The 18682-nt window shown below is 35.1% G+C and overlaps 2 protein-coding genes across 3 annotated transcripts; one reads left to right on the forward strand and one right to left on the reverse strand.

Annotated features, from left to right (window-relative positions):
• The first annotated feature begins 6957 nt into the window (after positions 1 to 6957).
• LOC111806833 (mitogen-activated protein kinase 16) lies at positions 6958 to 13696 on the forward strand. Of its 2 annotated transcripts, none has more exons than XM_087129135.1 (10): positions 6958 to 7741; positions 8454 to 8862; positions 9010 to 9137; positions 9253 to 9312; positions 10304 to 10453; positions 10554 to 10709; positions 10917 to 11128; positions 12069 to 12170; positions 12282 to 12442; positions 12528 to 12841. In XM_087129135.1, exons 1-10 carry the CDS (start codon positions 7718 to 7720, stop codon positions 12530 to 12532), a joined length of 1407 nt encoding a protein of 468 aa, XP_086985261.1. In that variant the 5' UTR covers positions 6958 to 7717; the 3' UTR covers positions 12533 to 12841. The 2 variants fall into 2 exon arrangements, with proteins under 2 accessions (XP_086985261.1, XP_086985260.1); XM_087129134.1 differs by lacking the exon at positions 12528 to 12841 and adding an exon at positions 12872 to 13696 and having other exon boundaries at positions 6959 to 7741.
• A 766-nt stretch (positions 13697 to 14462) lies between these two features.
• Positions 14463 to 18427, reverse strand: LOC111807301 (BTB/POZ and MATH domain-containing protein 2). The gene is made up of 4 exons (XM_023692967.2): positions 17615 to 18427; positions 15979 to 16327; positions 15338 to 15614; positions 14463 to 14907 (listed from the first exon to the last, which is right to left on the reverse strand). The coding sequence occupies exons 1-4, from the start codon at positions 18037 to 18039 to the stop codon at positions 14723 to 14725; spliced, it is 1236 nt and encodes a 411-aa protein (XP_023548735.1). The 5' UTR covers positions 18040 to 18427; the 3' UTR covers positions 14463 to 14722.
• Between the last annotated feature and the right edge of the window lie 255 nt (positions 18428 to 18682).

An 18682-nucleotide genomic window follows, 5' to 3' on the forward strand; every position in this document is an offset into this window, starting at 1 on the left:
ATCACAATGCCATAAATTAGCTTTAAAGTTTATTATTATTATTATTATTATTATTATTTTATCTAAAAGAACGAACAGACATCAATCATACAATATACTTCAATAAGTATGAGAAGAAAGTATTGGTGAAATTATCAAAAGATATTTCAATTTATTCCACGTTGAAGAAGAATGAAGTTTCATGTTATAAATTTTGGGTGGATTAAAATTTAGAGTTATTTGATTTCATTAATGTATTTTAAGACATTTTATTTAGTTTAGGTTACAATTACATAATGGTTAATTATGGTCATTAAGTATGAATGTTACCGAATGTCTTTAATAGTTTTATTTTGAAGCTATATAAAGTCATGTATGTTGTATTTGTAAGTAGACTTGAAAAATATAGTAAAAGAAGCATTTGTACTTTTCTTTAGTCAATTACTAAGTTCGACATTTGCAATTCTATATAGTTTAGGTTGCATGTAGAATCATTCAAGCTCGACATGATCAATCTTGCTTGTGAATTGATTCGAATCTCAATCAAGTGTTCTTGCGTTGAGATATTTGATCAACAAGAATCATTTAAGCTAGACATGATCGATCTTGCTTGTGGAGTGATTCGAATCTCAAACAATGTTCTTGCTTTGAGATATTCGATCAATAAGGTAATCCGAATCTTACTCCCCTTGTAGTGATTTCCATTCCATATCAAATTCTCTCTGTCGTGTGATATTTGTAAAAGTATGATGTAGACACACTGCGTCCATTATGTATTACTGTCAAGCTCACAGTTATAAAACTCATCTGTTAGATAGAAGTTTTCACTCTTATAAAGAATGTTTTATTCTCATCTCCAACCAATATGGGATCTCACAATCCACCCTCATTGAGGGCACAACAACCTCGCTGACACACTGCTCGGAACTTGACTCTGATACCATTTGTAACAGTCTAAACCCGCCACTAACAGGTATTGTCTAATTGGGCTCGTTATGTATTGTCATCAGCGTCACGGTCTTAAAACATGTCTGTTAAGGAGAGGTTTCCACACTTTTACAAAAAACATTTCATCCTTTTCTCCAACCGCTGCAGGATCTCACATAATAAGTGGGTTTATTTAAGAACATAACCTAGTTTTTAAAATTAACACAAGCATAACTCAATAGTAATTAGTCGTGTATAATGATACGAATCAAAATATCTCAATCATATCATGTAAACTAAAGGAAGTCGTGAAAAATGTTGTTCAAATTACCGTAATAAATATTTAACGTAATTTCTATTGGATTACCAAAGTTTTGGGGGGTAAAAAACATTTATATTATAAAAATGAAAGATATGGAAATCATGTGTGTAAAAGAGACAATGGGGTATGGAATTTACTCTTTTGCCCTTTCTTTATAATATTAATTACTATATTGTAATATAGCTTTATTGATAAACCATGGGGTTTAGAGGGCTAAGTAAAGTGGTTTTATAGATAGTGATTAGGTAGGGTGGTTTGGTCATTTAAAATAAGGTATACCAAACAACTTTATTTAAGGATCAAAATAATTGATATTTATTTAAAAAAAAAAAAAGTAAAAAGTGACGAAATTAGATTAATTACCATATATATATATATTTTTTTACTAAATTAATAAAAATATTCTTAAATTTTATAATTTATCTAAAAATACTACTAAAATTTTAAAAGTTTCTGAAATTAAAAAAAAAAATACCCGTAAAATTTAAAAAATATTTAAAAATATCCTTGCAAGTTCGAAAGAGTTTAAAAATCGTTTCAAATATCCCTTAAATTTTTAAAAGTTTCATTAATACTGTCCCTTTAAGAAATAGAAGCCTGCACGTGTTCTAAATTTGAATTCGCAAAATGGAAATGCTCGTATCGGAGTCTTCGTTGCTTGCTTTCGAACCCAATTTTGCTTTTGGTCTATTTGAGACAGTTCTTTTTTAGAAAAATAGTTTCTAAACTTTAAAAAGCGTTTAATAGCAGTTTGACTTCTTGATTGAAAAACATATGTCTTAATGAGTTGAGCTATGTTTAAATTGATAACAACGATGGTTAATACTAAAATATAATATTTAAAAAAATTATAAAATTTATGAAGTTTATAAATTACAAGTTTAGTACTTAAACTCTGTATTTATTTAATATTTAAACTTTAATGAATATCTAATTAATCTTTTAATTTTCAATTTTAATAGTCAATTAATCTCTTATTTTTTTCAATTTTACGGGTAGTAAATCCTCCATCTATTCGATATCTTTTAAAATTTACTGATCTACTAAAAACAAAATTGAATATTTAAAATTTAATTAAACATAAAATTCAAAGTTATATTTAATAGATTAATTAATTTCTTTATTTCTTCGTTCCGTTAAGGATATATTAAATATAAAATTACAAAGTCATGAACGTATGAAATATTTAAAAATTCTAAAAATTAATAGATACAAAATTAAAAATGTATTAAATAATTTTAAAAATTTAGAGACGAAAAAAAAAAGTCAACAGAAAAGTCAAAGTGTGGATTGGCATAGTCAAAATTATTGATTAGACAGAAATAAATCGTACGGAAAATTGACCCTTATTAAAAAATCAATAATAATTAGAACTTAACAACGTAATTAAAATTAAGGATCCTTAATTTAAATAATAATAATAATAATGACTCATTTAATAATTAGTTAGTTGTTTGTTCTTTATTTTGAGAAAAATAGGGCAAACTTGTCGTTTACCTTAACGACAATAATTATGTGTCTATAACCCAATGGTGGATCAAAAGGAAAGCCCATGGAAAATAATTATAATATTATGTATAAATAAAAATATTTCTAAATTATAATTAGAATCGTAAATATAATTAAAGTAATATTTAAATTATTAATTAAACAAATTTATTTATTTTAGAGGAACACTGACATTTCTAGAATGGGCTTGGACTTTGGTCATATTCTTCCTTTATTGGGCCGAAGCTGGTGGCCCAACAAGATTCTCACTTTGTATGGCCCAATAAGCCCAATGTAGTACAATTATAATTATTGTTATAATTATCTTGCTTTAGATCTCGATAACTTGTAGACCTGAGACCTTAGCTTAGCAACCCACGATCGGGAGTATTTTGAGCTTTCTCTACTAGTGGCTTATGTAGTGGTCAACCGGCAAAAAGCTCGAGTCAATCAATAAACTTTTGTTTAATGAAAGATTCGATTACAGGGACTCCTTTATGGCCCCGAACAAGGAGTTGCTCTGGCCCAAAACACGTGCAGGCTCGGAAGCTCAAAATCTAGCAAATTCAAGTACAATGTTTCCTAACACGTTGCGAAACACGGGTTCGAACAAAAAAATTAAAAAAATTAAAAGGAAAAAAAGTATGTGGGACCCACTTCCATTGACCTATAGTTATCGAATCCAATTCAGTTCATGTGGTGACTAGTTATTGGAAAATCGTCGCCACCCAAATGTGTTGGAAAGTGGGCCCAACATTTCACCCTCTCCCATAGACAACAGGCCAACAATTAAAGCACAACAAATAAATTAAATTAAATAATAATAATAATAATTATTATTATTTATTTATATATATATATATATAAATATTAAAAAAACAAGAGACAGTCTCATGCTCGGCGCATGTGAAATAATGCATCCTACACGACACTCAGCCTCGTTCTTTGTCTTTTTCTGTTTTATAAATTAAATACGAGGATGACAATGCTAATTAAAGCATGCACTTATAATAAAATAATAATAATAATAAAGCATATGCACTAATCATGCTTAGGCATTCCTAATTATGTAATTTAGTGTTTATGCGACATTTAATTCTTTATTTGATTAATTAATTAGCAAAAGGAACATAGGATTACGAGAGTGTTGAAACCTCTCCCTAGTAAACATGTTTTAAAACTGTGAGGTTGACAACAATACACGTACAATATCTGTTAGCGGTGAACTTGGGCTGTTACAAATGGTATTAGAGTCAGACACGAGGTGACGTGCTAGCGAGGACGTTGGGCCCCAGAAAGGGGTAGATTGTGAGATCTCACATTGATTGAAGAAGTGTGATATGTGGAAATCACTTCAAGGAGAGTAAAATTCGGATTACCTTGTTGATCGAATATCTCAAGGCAACAATATTGTTTGAAATTCGAATCACTCCACAAGTAAAATCGATCATGTCTAGCTTGAATGATTCTTGTTGATCAAATATCTCAAGGCAATAACACTTGATTAAGATTCGAATCACTCCACAAGCAAGATTGATCATGTCGAGCTTGAATGATTCTACATGCAACCTAAACTCATAGAATTGCAAAGAAACTTAGCCATTGGCTAAATAATAGCACAGATACTTCTTTTACTATATTTTGCAAGTCTACTTACAAATAAAACATACATGACTTTATATAGTCACAAAATGAAACTATTAAAGACATTCCAAGAATTGTAACATTCATACTTAATGACCATAATTAACCATTATGTAATAGTAACCTAGAGTAAATAAAAAGTCTTAAAATACATTAATGAAATACAATAACTCTAAATTAATCCACCCAAAATTTATAACATGAAACTTCATTCTTCCTAAACGTGGCATGAATTGAAATATCTTTTGATAATTTCAACAATATTTTCTTCACATCTTCATTGAAGCATATTGTATGATTGATGTCTCTTGGTTCATATCAAGGTGAACGAAACATTTCTTACAAGGGTATAAAAACCTATTTCTAGTAGGCGTGTTTTAAAATCGTGAGACTGATGACGAGAAGTAACAGACCAAAACAGACAATACATGCTAGTGGTAGGACGGTGACTTGAGTTAAAATGTGCACATTTAATTTTAAAGAAAATAAAATATGATAAATATGTTTTTTTTTTTTACATATTTTTAGGTCGAATAATAATAATAAGAATAATAAAAAGCAAACTTTAGGGAATAAGTTGAAAACTTTTCAACTATATAAATTTTAAAATTAAATTAAGTTGTAAATTTTAATTATAATTAAAATATTTGAGACGAAAAATAAATAAATAATAAACAATAAAAAGAGCCAGCTATTTTTCCCTGGACGACATGAGACCCAATCCACAAGGAAGGAACAAGTTTCATAAACGACATGTCAGCATCTAACTTCCAAGGAATGTGGATATCTGGACATACCAATCAATCCAAAATAAAAATGAAATTATTATTGTTTATAATCAAATTAAATATATTTTGTTATACAATTTTTTAAAATAATGTTTGACCATATATTAAAAATTATTTGGATAAAACTTCAAAGTCACTTAAAATGTACATGTGGTCCTCAATTGCTTATAAAAATTTATTTTATAAAATTGTTTGTAAAATAATATTTAAATTAACATATTGCTTATTTTATTTTATTTATTATTATTATACTATAAATTGGTAATTAATATTTATTTTTTTTTCTGACTTTGAATTGTTCACGTCCACACTTTTTATAAATAATAATACGTGATTTAATATTATTATAGATATATTTAATTATTTACGATAAGCTTAATATTATTTTTTTTTATTATAGACTTAATATTATTTTTATATGTTTGACATATTTATTTTTAAAAATATGTTTTTTTATTATATGAAACAAATAGTAAAAATGTAATTAATGCTTCCATATAATAAAATCATTATTTATATTTATATATATAAGTTGAAAGCATATAATATAATTCTATTTTTATTGAATAATTTGATTTTAAATTTCAGTTTTCTAATAACAAATTAAATGGACATTGTAATTGGTAATATAATGAAGCTTTTAACTATGTAATGCACGTGAGAAGCACGTGGGGTCATGCCTAGCCATAGCGCGTGGAGCCCACGTATTACAAAGAACGTAATGCGCGTGGAATCGATCCAGCTTTTTCTCTTCTTTTTTGCCTTTTGAATTTTCTTTTCTTCTTTTCTTTTTAATTATTATATATATTTTATTTTCCAATATTGATGGTCTCTTTACATTTTTTCTTGCCCACTTTGCCCTTGTTTTCATCTGCTTTCAACGACTTTGCCATTACTTTCTTTTCTCATAATTTTCTTTTTAATTTCACAATTTTATATTACAAAGGAAACACCTCCCCGATCCCATGAGAATCAGAGCCAGTCACCGGACGATGTGCCGGCCTTCTCGTTGTTACTCGAAGGGGGGTAGACACGAGGCGGTGTGCCAGTAAGAACGCTGGGTCCCAAAGGGGGTGGATTTGGGGGCGGTCCCACATCGATTGGATCAAGAAACAAGTGCCAGCGAGGACGCTGAGCCCTGAAGGGGGTGGATTGTGATGTCCCACATTGGTTGGGGAGGAGAACAAACCACCATTTACAAGGGTGTGGAAACCTTCCCCTAGCAGACGCGTTTTAAAGCCTTGAGGGCAAGCCCGAAAGGGAAAGCCCAAAGAGGACAATATCTACTAGCAGTAGATCTGGGTCATTACACAGAGAGTAATGTCGTGCGAAGGTAGAAGGCCTATAAAAAGGGTACAATAATAATCGTATAACTAACAATGTCTTCCACTGAGTACCGTGTACATTAAAGTTCCAGTGAGCTCGAGCTCGATGCAAAATATTTTTCCTTTTCTAAAATGGACACAAATATAAATGTGAATAACGAGCGAGAATAGGATTCAAACCTACCGTCCTTATGTCTTGGACACGACAAACCAAACATTTATTAGCTCGTTCTCCTCGACTTATCTCTTACACGAGCAACTTTCTAGTGTGGCTCGAGATTGCTGGAAGACGATTTTCTAAAAAGAGTCGTCGATTACTCAAATTATTTATCACACGTGAATATAATTCAATACATAGAATACAACTTGAGTTATAGATTCAAATCAGTTAAAAAAAAAAAAAAATTGGAAAAGAAATAAAAAAAATTAAAAATTAAAAAAATTATTATCCATATCAGCCACGAGCGACTCGACTGCTTCCCTTTTACTTTGTGTGTGTGTGTGCGCCATTGCCTCTCAGTACAGCTTTTTCTCTGATATTTCTTCTTTTCTCTTCCGATCTTCCTTCCTTCTTCAAGATCCGCTTCCATTTTTCTCTCAGAATCTCCATTTCTTAGCTTTACACCTCCTTTTCCCTCTTCTCTTTGTTCTTACTGTAAGCAATCGCCTCAAAGAAGCTCTTTCTCTCCGATTTCCCTGTTTCAAGTTCTTCTCTGGGTTCTCTCGAGATCGTTGCTATCTGTGATTCTCCAAATTTGTAGTTCTTTGCGCCAAGTTTAATTAAAAAGAAAAAAAATTCAGACCCGTGCTGTGATCTGTGTACAGTATTGTTCTCCAGCCATTTTTTGGAGACTTGGCCGAGTTTTGTTGTTGGCAATAGCTGTGTTCACTTACCATTTTTACATTTCAGTTCGATTTCAGCTGTTGATGAAGTATTTTGTTGTCTGTATTGAACTTTTGAAAGTATAATTTTAGCCGTCTCTTAGTTGAGTTTGCCTTTTGGTACTATCTCTCGGTTTTGAGTTTGAAGTTGGGTTTTCTGTAGCGTGTTGTAAAGTAATAGGTTGTTGATGTCAAGAGCTTACTGACTTGTTAAGTTAATTTGGATTACTTGCTTGTAATACACTTGATTCCAATTGACATTGGGTGCTGTGGATCTCTGGTTGAGCTCAAGCTTGAAGCTACAGCGTTATATGCTCTAATTGCTATATCGATCTGGGAACTTGGGAAGCTTTGTTGGCAATATGCAGCCTGATCAGAGAAGAAAGGCAAGTTTATGGCTCTTTCTTTTGGGTCAATCTTCTTTTTCTTCCTTTAGTTAAGGAATTTCACTTATAGTTTCCATCAACAATTGCCTTGGCCTACCCCCATCATATGGTTTCGTGTGAATATCATTTTTAGAAGTGCACTTATAGTTGTTGTATGTTAATTTCTTCATGGATTCAAGGTTGGTTAGATTTCAAGCTATCAGTGGTTGGTAGGAAATAGCTTATTTCTGTCTGTAATCATCTCTCCTCGTTTCATTTTAGACATGGGAAATTTAAGAAACTTAGATCACGTAGTATACTGATCCTTTTGACTACATCGCCATCCTGAAAGACGATACGCTCGTTTAAGTGCATTTTGATCAGTGCAGTTGTAGTCTGCTGTTAGTTCAGAGTTGTGTTTTACCTGCCTTTTGTGTTGACTTTGCGTGGGATCATCAAAGGAGGAATGAGCCGACGCCATTCAAAGGAAGCACGATGTTCTTCTCTGCCTTTTTTAAATCCATATACGGTTTACTGTTTATGTTCTTTTGATATCTAATGTGAGCATAAAAGTTTTGTAACCTACTTAGAAATGCGAAATTGATTGGTGTTTGGATGTGCATTTGGAACACGATTCCTTGTATATCACGGTTTCGTGTATTATATGTTTCACTCTCTTCATTATGTACTTGGTGATGATGATACTTATAGTTGTTAAAATTGGGTGATGCAGTCGTCTATAGATGTGGATTTCTTCACGGAATATGGTGAAGGGAGCAGGTATAGAATAGAGGAAGTAATTGGTAAAGGAAGTTATGGTGTTGTGTGCTCTGCATATGATACTCACATTGGGGAGAAAGTTGCAATTAAGAAGATCAATGACATCTTTGAGCATGTCTCCGATGCAACTCGGATTCTTCGTGAGATAAAACTTTTAAGACTATTGAGACATCCAGACATTGTGGAGATAAAGCACATCCTATTACCTCCATCTAGAAGAGAATTCAAGGACATTTATGTCGTGTTTGAGCTCATGGAATCTGATCTACACCAAGTTATCAAAGCAAACGATGATTTGACTCCAGAACATTATCAGTTCTTTCTTTACCAGCTTCTTCGAGGCTTGAAATATATACACACAGGTCATTGTCTTATCATCAACAAGTTCATGTATTTTGATACTGTTGATTTGGAGTATAATTGGATTCTGTAATGAGTTGAAAACTTAGTTTTTGAAGTGATATGTTTATTCTGTTACTGAGATCATTTCAATTATTACCACTTTGTAGCTAATGTCTTCCACCGGGACCTAAAACCCAAAAATATCTTAGCAAATGCTGACTGCAAACTCAAGATCTGTGACTTTGGTCTGGCAAGAGTTGCTTTTAATGATACCCCTACTGCTATTTTCTGGACAGTACGTATCGTTGTAAAGAGTTGTGGCTACTGGTTGATTTCTTTCAATTTAAAAGTTCTTGTTCTTCATTCCACTATCTCCTAAACTATTTGTTTCATACTCCTTACGATGGCAGGATTATGTAGCAACAAGGTGGTACAGAGCTCCTGAACTGTGTGGTTCCTTTTTCTCAAAGGTGAAAGATTTTCTTTTGCATTTTTTTTAGAGCTAGCTTAATCTCTTATATGTTTTTTTTTTCTTGAAAAGAGAATTAGTATAAAGTGGAATATCTTGGTTGCATTTTCTCCCAAATTTATACGAAGAATATGGCTTTCTATCATCTCCCTTGGCTACCTAATAGTTTCTCATTGGTCCATTGGGTTCTTTGGTTTTTTACCTTTCATGCCAACTTCATGGTTTTGAACATCTTTGTGTGTGTAAGATCCCACATTGGTTGGAGAGGGGAACAAAACATTCCTTACAAGAGTGTGAAAACCTCTCCTTAGCAGACGCGTTTTAAAACCATGAGGCTGACGGCTATATGTAACGGGCCAAAACGGACAATCTCTGCTAACAGTGAGCTTGGGCTATTTCAAATGGTATCAGAGTTAGACACAGTGCGGTATGCCAATGAGGACGTTGGGCTCCCAAGGGGGGTGGATTGTGAGATCCAACATTGGTTGGAGAGGGGAACGAAACATTCCTTATAAGTGTGTGGAAACTTCTCCCTAGCATACGTGTTTTAAAACCGTGAGGCTGACGGCAATTCGTAATCGGTCAAAGCGAACAGTATCTGCTAGCGGTGGGCTTGGGCTGTTACGGTGTGTGTTTCTTGGTATAAAGTTAACTGCTTATAAGTTTATATAAAATTTTAGTTACATGGTTTGCTCTTTATTGCAGTCTGGGTAGAATACATAAGGAGATTCTATTGAATGGTCAACTGAACAATTTTTAAACTCCATACGATGGTTAATGTAGAACTTGGTCAGGTCCTTAGTCATGTAAAATCTGAGTAAATTCCATATAAATGAGTCAAAGAATATTCATTATTACCAACAACGTAATCACAATTTTCTCTTTGGTCTGCCACTAACTAGTTCATAAAAATCATCAGATACACAGAAAATAGGTTTATTGATTTTGAAGTTCTTCTATGCATTCTAATTTGTATTATATACTTCTTTCAGTATACACCAGCAATAGATATATGGAGCATTGGTTGCATCTTTGCGGAGCTTTTAACTGGAAAACCACTTTTCCCTGGAAAGAACGTCGTCCACCAATTAGACTTGATGACAGATTTTCTGGGAACCCCAAATGCAGAAGCCATTGCCAGGGTCTGATTCCTGTGAACTGTTTTGATCTAGTTCATGTTTAACTATGACGTTGGCATGCCTGCCATTTCCTTTTGCTAAATATCTAATCTTTTATGATTAGGTACGAAATGAGAAAGCTCGAAGATACTTGAGCAGTATGCGAAAGAAGAAGCCGGTTCCTTTCTCCCAGAAGTTTCCTCACGCAGATCCACTTGCACTTCGCTTGTTGGAAAGAATGTTAGCTTTCGAGCCAAAGGATCGACCTACAGCAGAGGAGGTAAGAGTACTTTTTGAGTACTGTAATCCTAGCTCACTGGTTCAATTGGAGGAAAATATTCTACATTTATGACATCAATCAAGAGATTCTCATCAGATTATTTCAGTTAAATCTTGATAAGTTAGCTAGCTTTCTAAAATTGCTCATACCCGTTCATCTTATATTTACATAATACTGTTTTCAAACTTATTCTGCATTTATTTTTAGGCCCTTGCAGATCCATATTTTAAAGGCTTAGCGAAGGTTGAGAGAGAGCCATCTGCTCAACCTGTAACTAAGATGGAATTTGAATTTGAGAGACGAAGGATAACCAAAGAAGATGTTAGGGAGCTTATTTACCGGGAGATTCTCGAGTACCATCCAAAGATGTTGAAGGAATTCTTAGATGGATCTGAACCTACTGGTTTCATGTATCCAAGGTACTATGAAAACAATAGTTCTCTGATGAATGAGGTGTTTTTATGTTATGCCCTTCTCTTTTCTTTACCCTGACGCCTTCTTTTTTCATGACCATGTCATTTTGGGGTTGGGGGTGAAAATGTCTTCCCTTATCAACTTAAACACAAAATTGTTCTTTCAATATGAACAATCTAGCTTTAAATTTCCCCAAGTTGGGTCGTATTGTATTGCCTTTTGAATTCCGACCCTTTGGAGAACCTGTAACGGCCCAAGCCCACCGCTAGCACATATTGTCCTCTTTGGACTGCCCTTTCGGGCTTCCCCTCAAGTTTTTAAAATGTGTCTTCTAGGAAGTGGTTTCTATACCCTTATAAAGAATGCCTTTTCTCCTCCTCAACCGATGTGGGATCTCACATGCACCCTCTTTCAGGGTCCAGTGTCCTCACTGACACTCGTTCCCTTCTTCAATCGATGTGAGACCCCCCAATCCACCACCTTTATGGCCCAGCATTCTTGTTGGCACACCGCCTCGTGTCCACCCCCCTTCGGAGCTCAGCCTCCTTACTGGTACATTGCTCGATGTCTGGCTCTGATACCATTTGTAACGACCTAAGCCCACCGCTAGGAGATATTATCCTCTTTGGACTTTCTCTTTCGGGCTTCCCCTCAAGGTTTTTAAAACGCGTCTGCTAAGGAGAGGTTTCCATACCCTTATAAAGAATACCTTGTTCTCTTCTCCAACCGACGTGAGATCTCACATAACCCCTTTTATTGAATTCTCCATATCACCATACCCCAGTGCAAGTGTTTAATGGTACATTCATGATCATTAAGATTTCTGGCCTCCATTTGAGGGCTTTAAGTAAGATATAACTCAAAACTTCAATCCATAAAGTTGTCTTTAGATTCCAGGATCATATTAGAAATGTTAACATGACAAAAAAATGTATGCTTCTACAGTGCAGTTGACCATTTTAAGAAGCAATTTGCCTTCCTTGAAGAACACTATGGAAATGGTGCAACTGTTGCTCCTCCTGAAAGGCAGCATGCATCCTTGCCTAGGTATCTCTTTTAATACTTCAAGCTCAGTGTTCGTTTTTCTTTGCTATGCATCGGTTAGGATCTTTGAGAATAATCGGATAGTAACCTCTCAATTATTTATTATGCACACAGGCCATGTGTTTTATATTCAGATAACACGATGCAGAACTCGACACAAGTTGCAAATGACCTATCCAAATGTTCCATCAAAGAAGTTGAGAGGCCACAAGTGGATAGGACTTGCAATATTCCTTTGACTAGAGTTCCTATTCAAGTTCCTCAGTCTATTCAAGGTGAGTCTTGCTATCCAATTGCACTAACTTGTATGCTTCCATATTTCCCCACATGTGAAGGTTGTCTTTATTTATTCGCTTTTAGCATGACGGTCTCGTCAAGAACACACCCCCGATTCCTTGGAAGCTTGGTCAAACCGCTAACAGAGGACGTCGATAATAATTTAGCGATTTTAACAAAGTATGCTGATACTCTGTGCATTTACTTGTGAACGATCCTATGTGGTTATATGCTTTGTCATTTTGAAAGATGTTTTTAGGATCAGTCAAGTTGCTTGCAGTATCAAAAGAAATTGTTCTTAGAACTATTGTATTTGAGTTTTCAGGGCGTCTCTTTTGTTTTAGTAATTCCTTAAATGTGCGGATGGAGCTGCTAAGCCCCATTATCTGGTTAACTTATTACAAGTTTCTACTGATAATTTGCAACAGGCAATGGTGCAAGGCCTGGAAAAGTTGTTGGCAATGTATTACGATACAACTGCGGAGCAACAGCAGCAGCAGCAGTGGCACCAGAAGTTCTGGAACAGCGGAGGATGATCAGAAACCCGTCCATTCCACCACCATACGCCGCTACTAACTGTTCGTATCCCAGACGAAACCCATCCTGTAAAAATGAAAGGACTGATGATGAAGCCATTGAAGGTTCAAATGGGTTGCAGCCAAAACCTCAGTACATAGCTAGAAAAGTTGCTGCTGCCCAAGGTGGACCAGGAAATAACTGGTACTGAATCTATAATCCACTGTTCATTCTTGGGTCTCCGGTTGTTTCAGTGAAGACGTAACCGATCTCCATTGCGGGCTTGTACTGAAACTTCTCGAGGACCATCTCCCACGAGTCTGAGTGAAACCAACAGCAGCAACATTACATGGGACGATGAAGTTTAAGACATGATTCATTGGAAAGACAAAGAAAACTGTAGTCTATGTTGCTGACAAAGTTGGGTTGCTATTGTAGCATTCTTAATGTTCGTCGAAGCGTTCGTGTTCATCGTCGAAGCTTTGTGACTGGTTGCAGCTTACCTGGTACTTGATATTAGGACCATGATGCTGATTATTATGCTTTCTTTATACTGTTTTTCTCTTCGCAGGTATAAGTTACAAAAGTTGACTAATCCCAATCCACTAAGATTGCTGTTGGAAGATATTTGGAACCTGAAAATCAAAACCTTAATCAGTAGCTGATTCTCTTATGTATGAAAAGTGTAATCCCTTTAACTTATTTATATTTATCACATCAGCCGTCTCTTATCTGCTTCTTCAGTGTTTACTTTCCTAAGTTTGAATTAAATTTTAGCTTTGAGCCATAACTACAAGATTTAATAAGGAATCGCTACAAGGAGAATAAGATTTGGATTACCTTATCGATCGAATATCTCAAGACAAGAACATTGTGTGAGATTCGAATCACTCCACAAGCAAGATCGATCATGTCTAGTTTGAATGATTCTTGTTGATCAAATATCAGTCAAGAACACTTGCTTGAGATTCGAATCACTCCACAAGCTAGATTGATCATGTCGAGCTTGAATGATTCTACATGCAACCAAAACTACTTAGAATTGCAAAGAAACTTAGCGCCGAAGAAAAACACATTAATCATTAACGAAATACAATGACCTTAATTTACTCTAAATTGTAATCCACCCAAAATTTATAACATAAAACTTTAGTCTTTCCTACATGAATTGAAATATCTTTTTTTAGTATCTTTTTCATAAAACTAAAAAAAGCTTAATGATTGTAGGCATATTTTCATTAAAAAAAAAAAAAAAAAAATTGGATTGATCTGTTCTTTGAATTTTGAGTTAACTTACAGCTGCTACAATCAAACACTCATTATATACCTTAACATTACAAAAAGGGATCTAAATCAAACTATAGTTGAGATCATAAATCATTGATAATAAGAAATGAAAATAAAGGTAAGAACAAATGATCCTCTCTCAGCATTTCGAGTCATGGGCATTGGACTTGAGCCAACAATTTCTACAGGTCCTGTGATATATTGAACTCTTGGGTATATGTAACTACACGAAATCATTTCATCGATTACAGACAAAAGATACATAATCCAGTTTTTTACAATAAGGAAACCAAGAGAAATGCTAAAACTGAGCATTTAGAATGTGAATTAGTAAACACTAGAGCATTACAGACTGACCATGTTTTAGATCACAACCTCTGTGCACATGGCTTTCTCCTCTATCTATCTTAATGCACGACGACGACGACGACAAATGGTTGGAATGGCGTTAGTAAACAGTATTGACGACGATTGGATCAATATAACCTTTGCCTTACTCGTCTTCCATTCACATAACTACCATCCAACACCATTGCATTTCCGTACCCGCTGCACGTAATCACTGCATGCTCCGTCACCCTCGCTACGTATTGTAGTAGTTCGGTGAGAACTGATGGGCAGCTCTCTTTCAGATATTCAAACCCATCCGTTTGCATTACAGCTGCAAGACAAAAGTATAGCATACAAGCATCACATCAATGGAGCTGTCAGCAGGGATGCTTCTTTTGATCAAGAAAAAATGAAATTGTACGAAGACTTCTAATGAAAGAGTTTTCCTAACTCCCCTATGGTGTGAGTTTGTCTAGCTTAAGTTTTCAAGCTAGATCCCATAATTATTGAAGACTAGCTATAACTAAGAGTACCACCCCCTCTTTTCTCATTGACTTAGACAGGAGGCGTTAGGAGGCTCGGCATAGGAACGCCTTATCCCTGTGAGGCTGTTATCTATAACTCAGGTGGTCCGGTTTCTTAGGGGAAAAAAAAAAAAAACCCAACGTAGCCAAGGTTCGTCGACATTTTTCGTTGAATAAAAGAAAAGTAAAACGTTTCAATAAGCTAGTCAGTATAGATGTACTCAGAAAAATAAATACCTCTCAAATTCTCCGGCAGTGCAATGACTCTCAGGCATACAGCTTTTAGTTGGAAACAGTGATGCTGCTCGGCCAGCGCTAATGTCGTTGCAACTGTATTTATAGCAACATCCTCACAAAGTTTAGCCTCACAAAGCAATTTGAGTCTCTCTAATGCATATCTGTCTGCTGCAGCGAGTAGATGCTGAGACATCAGCGTGGAAGCCCATTTTGAGTTTAAGCCTACAATTTCTTCCATGTCTGGTAGGTCATCCCAATATATGAAATGAAGCAATGCCTGTATTCATACCGACATTAAGGAAAAACAAATTTATCATAATCGAAAGCAACTTGAAAATAGAATTGTTAAGGCTACCTTTCATAATCGTTTCGTTTATAGTTTTCTATTTTTGAAATTCATGATTCTTCCTCTCAAGTGGTTTTTCACCGTTCTTAAAAACTAACATTCGAATTCTTAATCAAATTCCAAAAACAAAAACCACACTTTTAGTTTTCAAAAACTGGCTTGATTTTTAAAAACATTAGTAGAAAGTGGATAACAAAACCATTCTTCTTCAAAATATATATCATAAGCATTCGATTATCGGATCACATTGGTAAAGCCCACAAAAAGAAAAGCTAACATGAAAGGGAGAGAGCACCTTAAAAACTGGGGCTTCCATATCTTCGACTTTTATGCACTCGGTATTACGGTCCTTCAGAGGGCCATAGAGCTGTGCCCTAAAGACAGGTGACCGTGCTGCGAGAACTAACTTGTGAGCAGAAAATGTTTCTCCATCTACATCAAAGTTCACGTCGGTTAGCTTCCCACTCTCCAAAATCTTGCCAAAATGCTGGCCTATATTGGAGGGTGGTGCTGTTATGGAGTAAATCTTTGGTCCCTCTGTATGGGACTTAACAACACCAACTACACAGTGGATTTCGAGGCAGTCATCCTTGAGGAAGTCAGATGCTTCTAAAGAAGTTCTTTTGTAATAACGTTTATAACCCCTGTAAAATAAAATAAAAATAAAAAACTTGGTCATTTCCTTCTTCATTCCACAATAAAAGAAACAAAACATTTTATTAACAAATGAAGAAATGGGGCACAAATCCTGAGATGTTAAGAAAGGCTAAAGTTCCGAAGAACACATGACAAACAAGAATTTTAGTGTGTCAAGAGATGTAATGGCCCAAGCCCACCGCTAGCAGATATTGTGCTCTTTGAGCTTTCCCTTTCCGACTTCCTCTCAAGATTTTTAAAATGCGTCTGCTAGAGAAAGGTTTCCACACCCTTATAAAAGGTGTTTCGTTCTCCTCCCCAACCGACGTGGGATCTCACATGAGATCAACATATGAAAGATGTTTGGAACAAGTGTGAAATCTAGATAGAATCCTTCGAGTATTCTTTTATTATTATTATTATAACAAGAAACAATACTTTTTATTTCCTAAATGAAACGAATCATTTCCTAAATAAAAAGAAAATGAAGAAATGGGGCACAAATCCTGGGCTTGTTTTTTCGTATGCTGTGCCCTTGTGCTTTCTTTCATTTTTCTCAATGAAGGTTAATTCTAACCAACAAAAAGGAAATGAAGTTCCTAAAAGGATTCAAAGGGTTTACTATACTAGCCAAAAGAAGATCAAATGCAGCTACTGTAACAGCCCAAGTCTACCGCTAGCAGATATTGTCCTCTTTGGGCTTTCCCTTTCGGGCTTCCCCTCAAGGTTTTTAAAACGCGTATGCTAGGGAGAGGTTTCCACACCCTTATAAAGGGTGTTTCGTTCTCCTCCCCAACCAACGTGGGATCTCACAGCTACATACCACACCTCCTCCTAAGAACCCTCATACATAGTATTCTTCTCCAATACTCACCAAATCCAAGTTCCATAACTAGTTGGACAAAGGATTACTTCAAAGTTCAAACCAAGGTATTCTTCACTTCATGGGTACCCCCTTACTGCAATGACACTCAGAGGAAGTCCATCTTACAAGTCGATTACTTCTCTATCGTTTCAACTTGAATAACATTTCATCCATTCACATTAAGCCAAGAAAAAGAAACATAAACTTCATGTAATTGAAATGAACCATACCCACATCTGCAAAACAATATTGTGGCATATGCTAGTTGCAAGCAAAGGAAAATAAACATTTCCCCTCTTTGTTAAAGAGATTTTTATTGTAGGCGAAATAATACAGGACATACTTGCATCAGAATGAAGAACAAAAACAGAATTCAAAGAACGAGATCATGCAAGATCCTAATAGTAAATCAATGCAACAAAATGCTTACCACATGCTTCCTCGATACTTAAGCGTATAAGGTCCACTCTCGAGCCTTCTCAAAAAATGGCTGTGCACCTTGTGGTTCCCCTTCCCAGTTTGATCCAACAACCTCAATTCAAAAAGGGCTCTAACCTCAGTCCCTTCGCTAGCCAACGCTATAAAAACCGAGACATACGACGCGTTATCCTCGAGGCACTTCCCGTCTGGGTAGAAATATATAGCAAACGTATACCCCGCAACCATAAAGGTATCGGACGCGATGTATTTCCCAAACCCCATCCCCTTATTGAGGGAATACCCATTGATCTTAAACTCATGCGATCCATTAATGGTCTCGAAGCGAGAAGTAGAAGAAGTCACAGGTGGCGGCGGCGGCGACCTAAGATTCGAATAGGATTTAGAGGGGTCCCTGCAAGATTTAATCGTGCCCATTAACTAAAGAATCGTACACAACAAAATTTCAACGTTCCGGACCACAAAATTAACTCAAGAACTGTCGCTAAAGAAATCAAAACTCGATCAATAATTAGGGTTTAAGATTTCAAAAGGAAAAAGAATCATCACGACGATGTCGACAATTAGGGGATTTTCAGGAAGACAGAAACAAAATCAATACGGGGAATTGCAAAGAAATGACCCGGAATCACGGGATTTAGAAACAATTTTGAAGAAGGAAGAAGATTTGGTGGAGTTCTTGACTCGAAATCGAATTATCGTCGTGGAGGCGAAGAACAGAGAAGGGAGATGGAGAAATAAAGAGTATATGATTGGATAAAAGAGAAATACAAATTTTGACAGTAATATCAAATTGGGATTTCCTTCTGCTTGTGTCTGAGAGCTTTTGAATGCTTTTTTTTTTTTTTTTTTAATTTAATTAATTAATTATTTTTTAAATTTTCCTCTTGGGAAAGGAAAAAATTAAAAAAAAAAAGGAAAAAAACAAAAACAAAAATGGCGGATAGCTTTAGCTATGCCTTTGAGTCGCCTCTTTTGACCTTTTTTTTTTCTTTTTTTTTTTTAATTTAATTAAATTTTTGGTCGATAAATTTTAGGAGCGGTTTGTAGCACGGGAGCA

This window comes from Cucurbita pepo, chromosome 12 (assembly GCF_057944985.1).
Source record: "Cucurbita pepo subsp. pepo isolate OVF chromosome 12, ASM5794498v1, whole genome shotgun sequence".
NCBI lineage: Eukaryota > Viridiplantae > Streptophyta > Magnoliopsida > Cucurbitales > Cucurbitaceae > Cucurbita > Cucurbita pepo.

Coding starts and splice junctions, on each gene's coding strand:
- LOC111806833 (XM_087129134.1), top strand. CDS start 7,718: ATGCAGCCTGATCAGAGAAGAAAG. Junction 10,710..10,916: donor ATCGACCTACAGCAGAGGAG/GTAAGAGTACTT, acceptor ATTTATTTTTAG/GCCCTTGCAGATCCATATTT. Junction 12,171..12,281: donor CAGCATGCATCCTTGCCTAG/GTATCTCTTTTA, acceptor TTATGCACACAG/GCCATGTGTTTTATATTCAG.
- LOC111807301 (XM_023692967.2), bottom strand. CDS start 18,039: ATGGGCACGATTAAATCTTGCAGGGACCCCTCTAAATCCTATTCGAAT. Junction 16,328..17,614: donor AAGTATCGAGGAAGCATGTG/GTAAGCATTTTG, acceptor TTTATTTTACAG/GGGTTATAAACGTTATTACA. Junction 15,615..15,978: donor TGGAAGCCCCAGTTTTTAAG/GTGCTCTCTCCC, acceptor GTATGAATACAG/GCATTGCTTCATTTCATATA.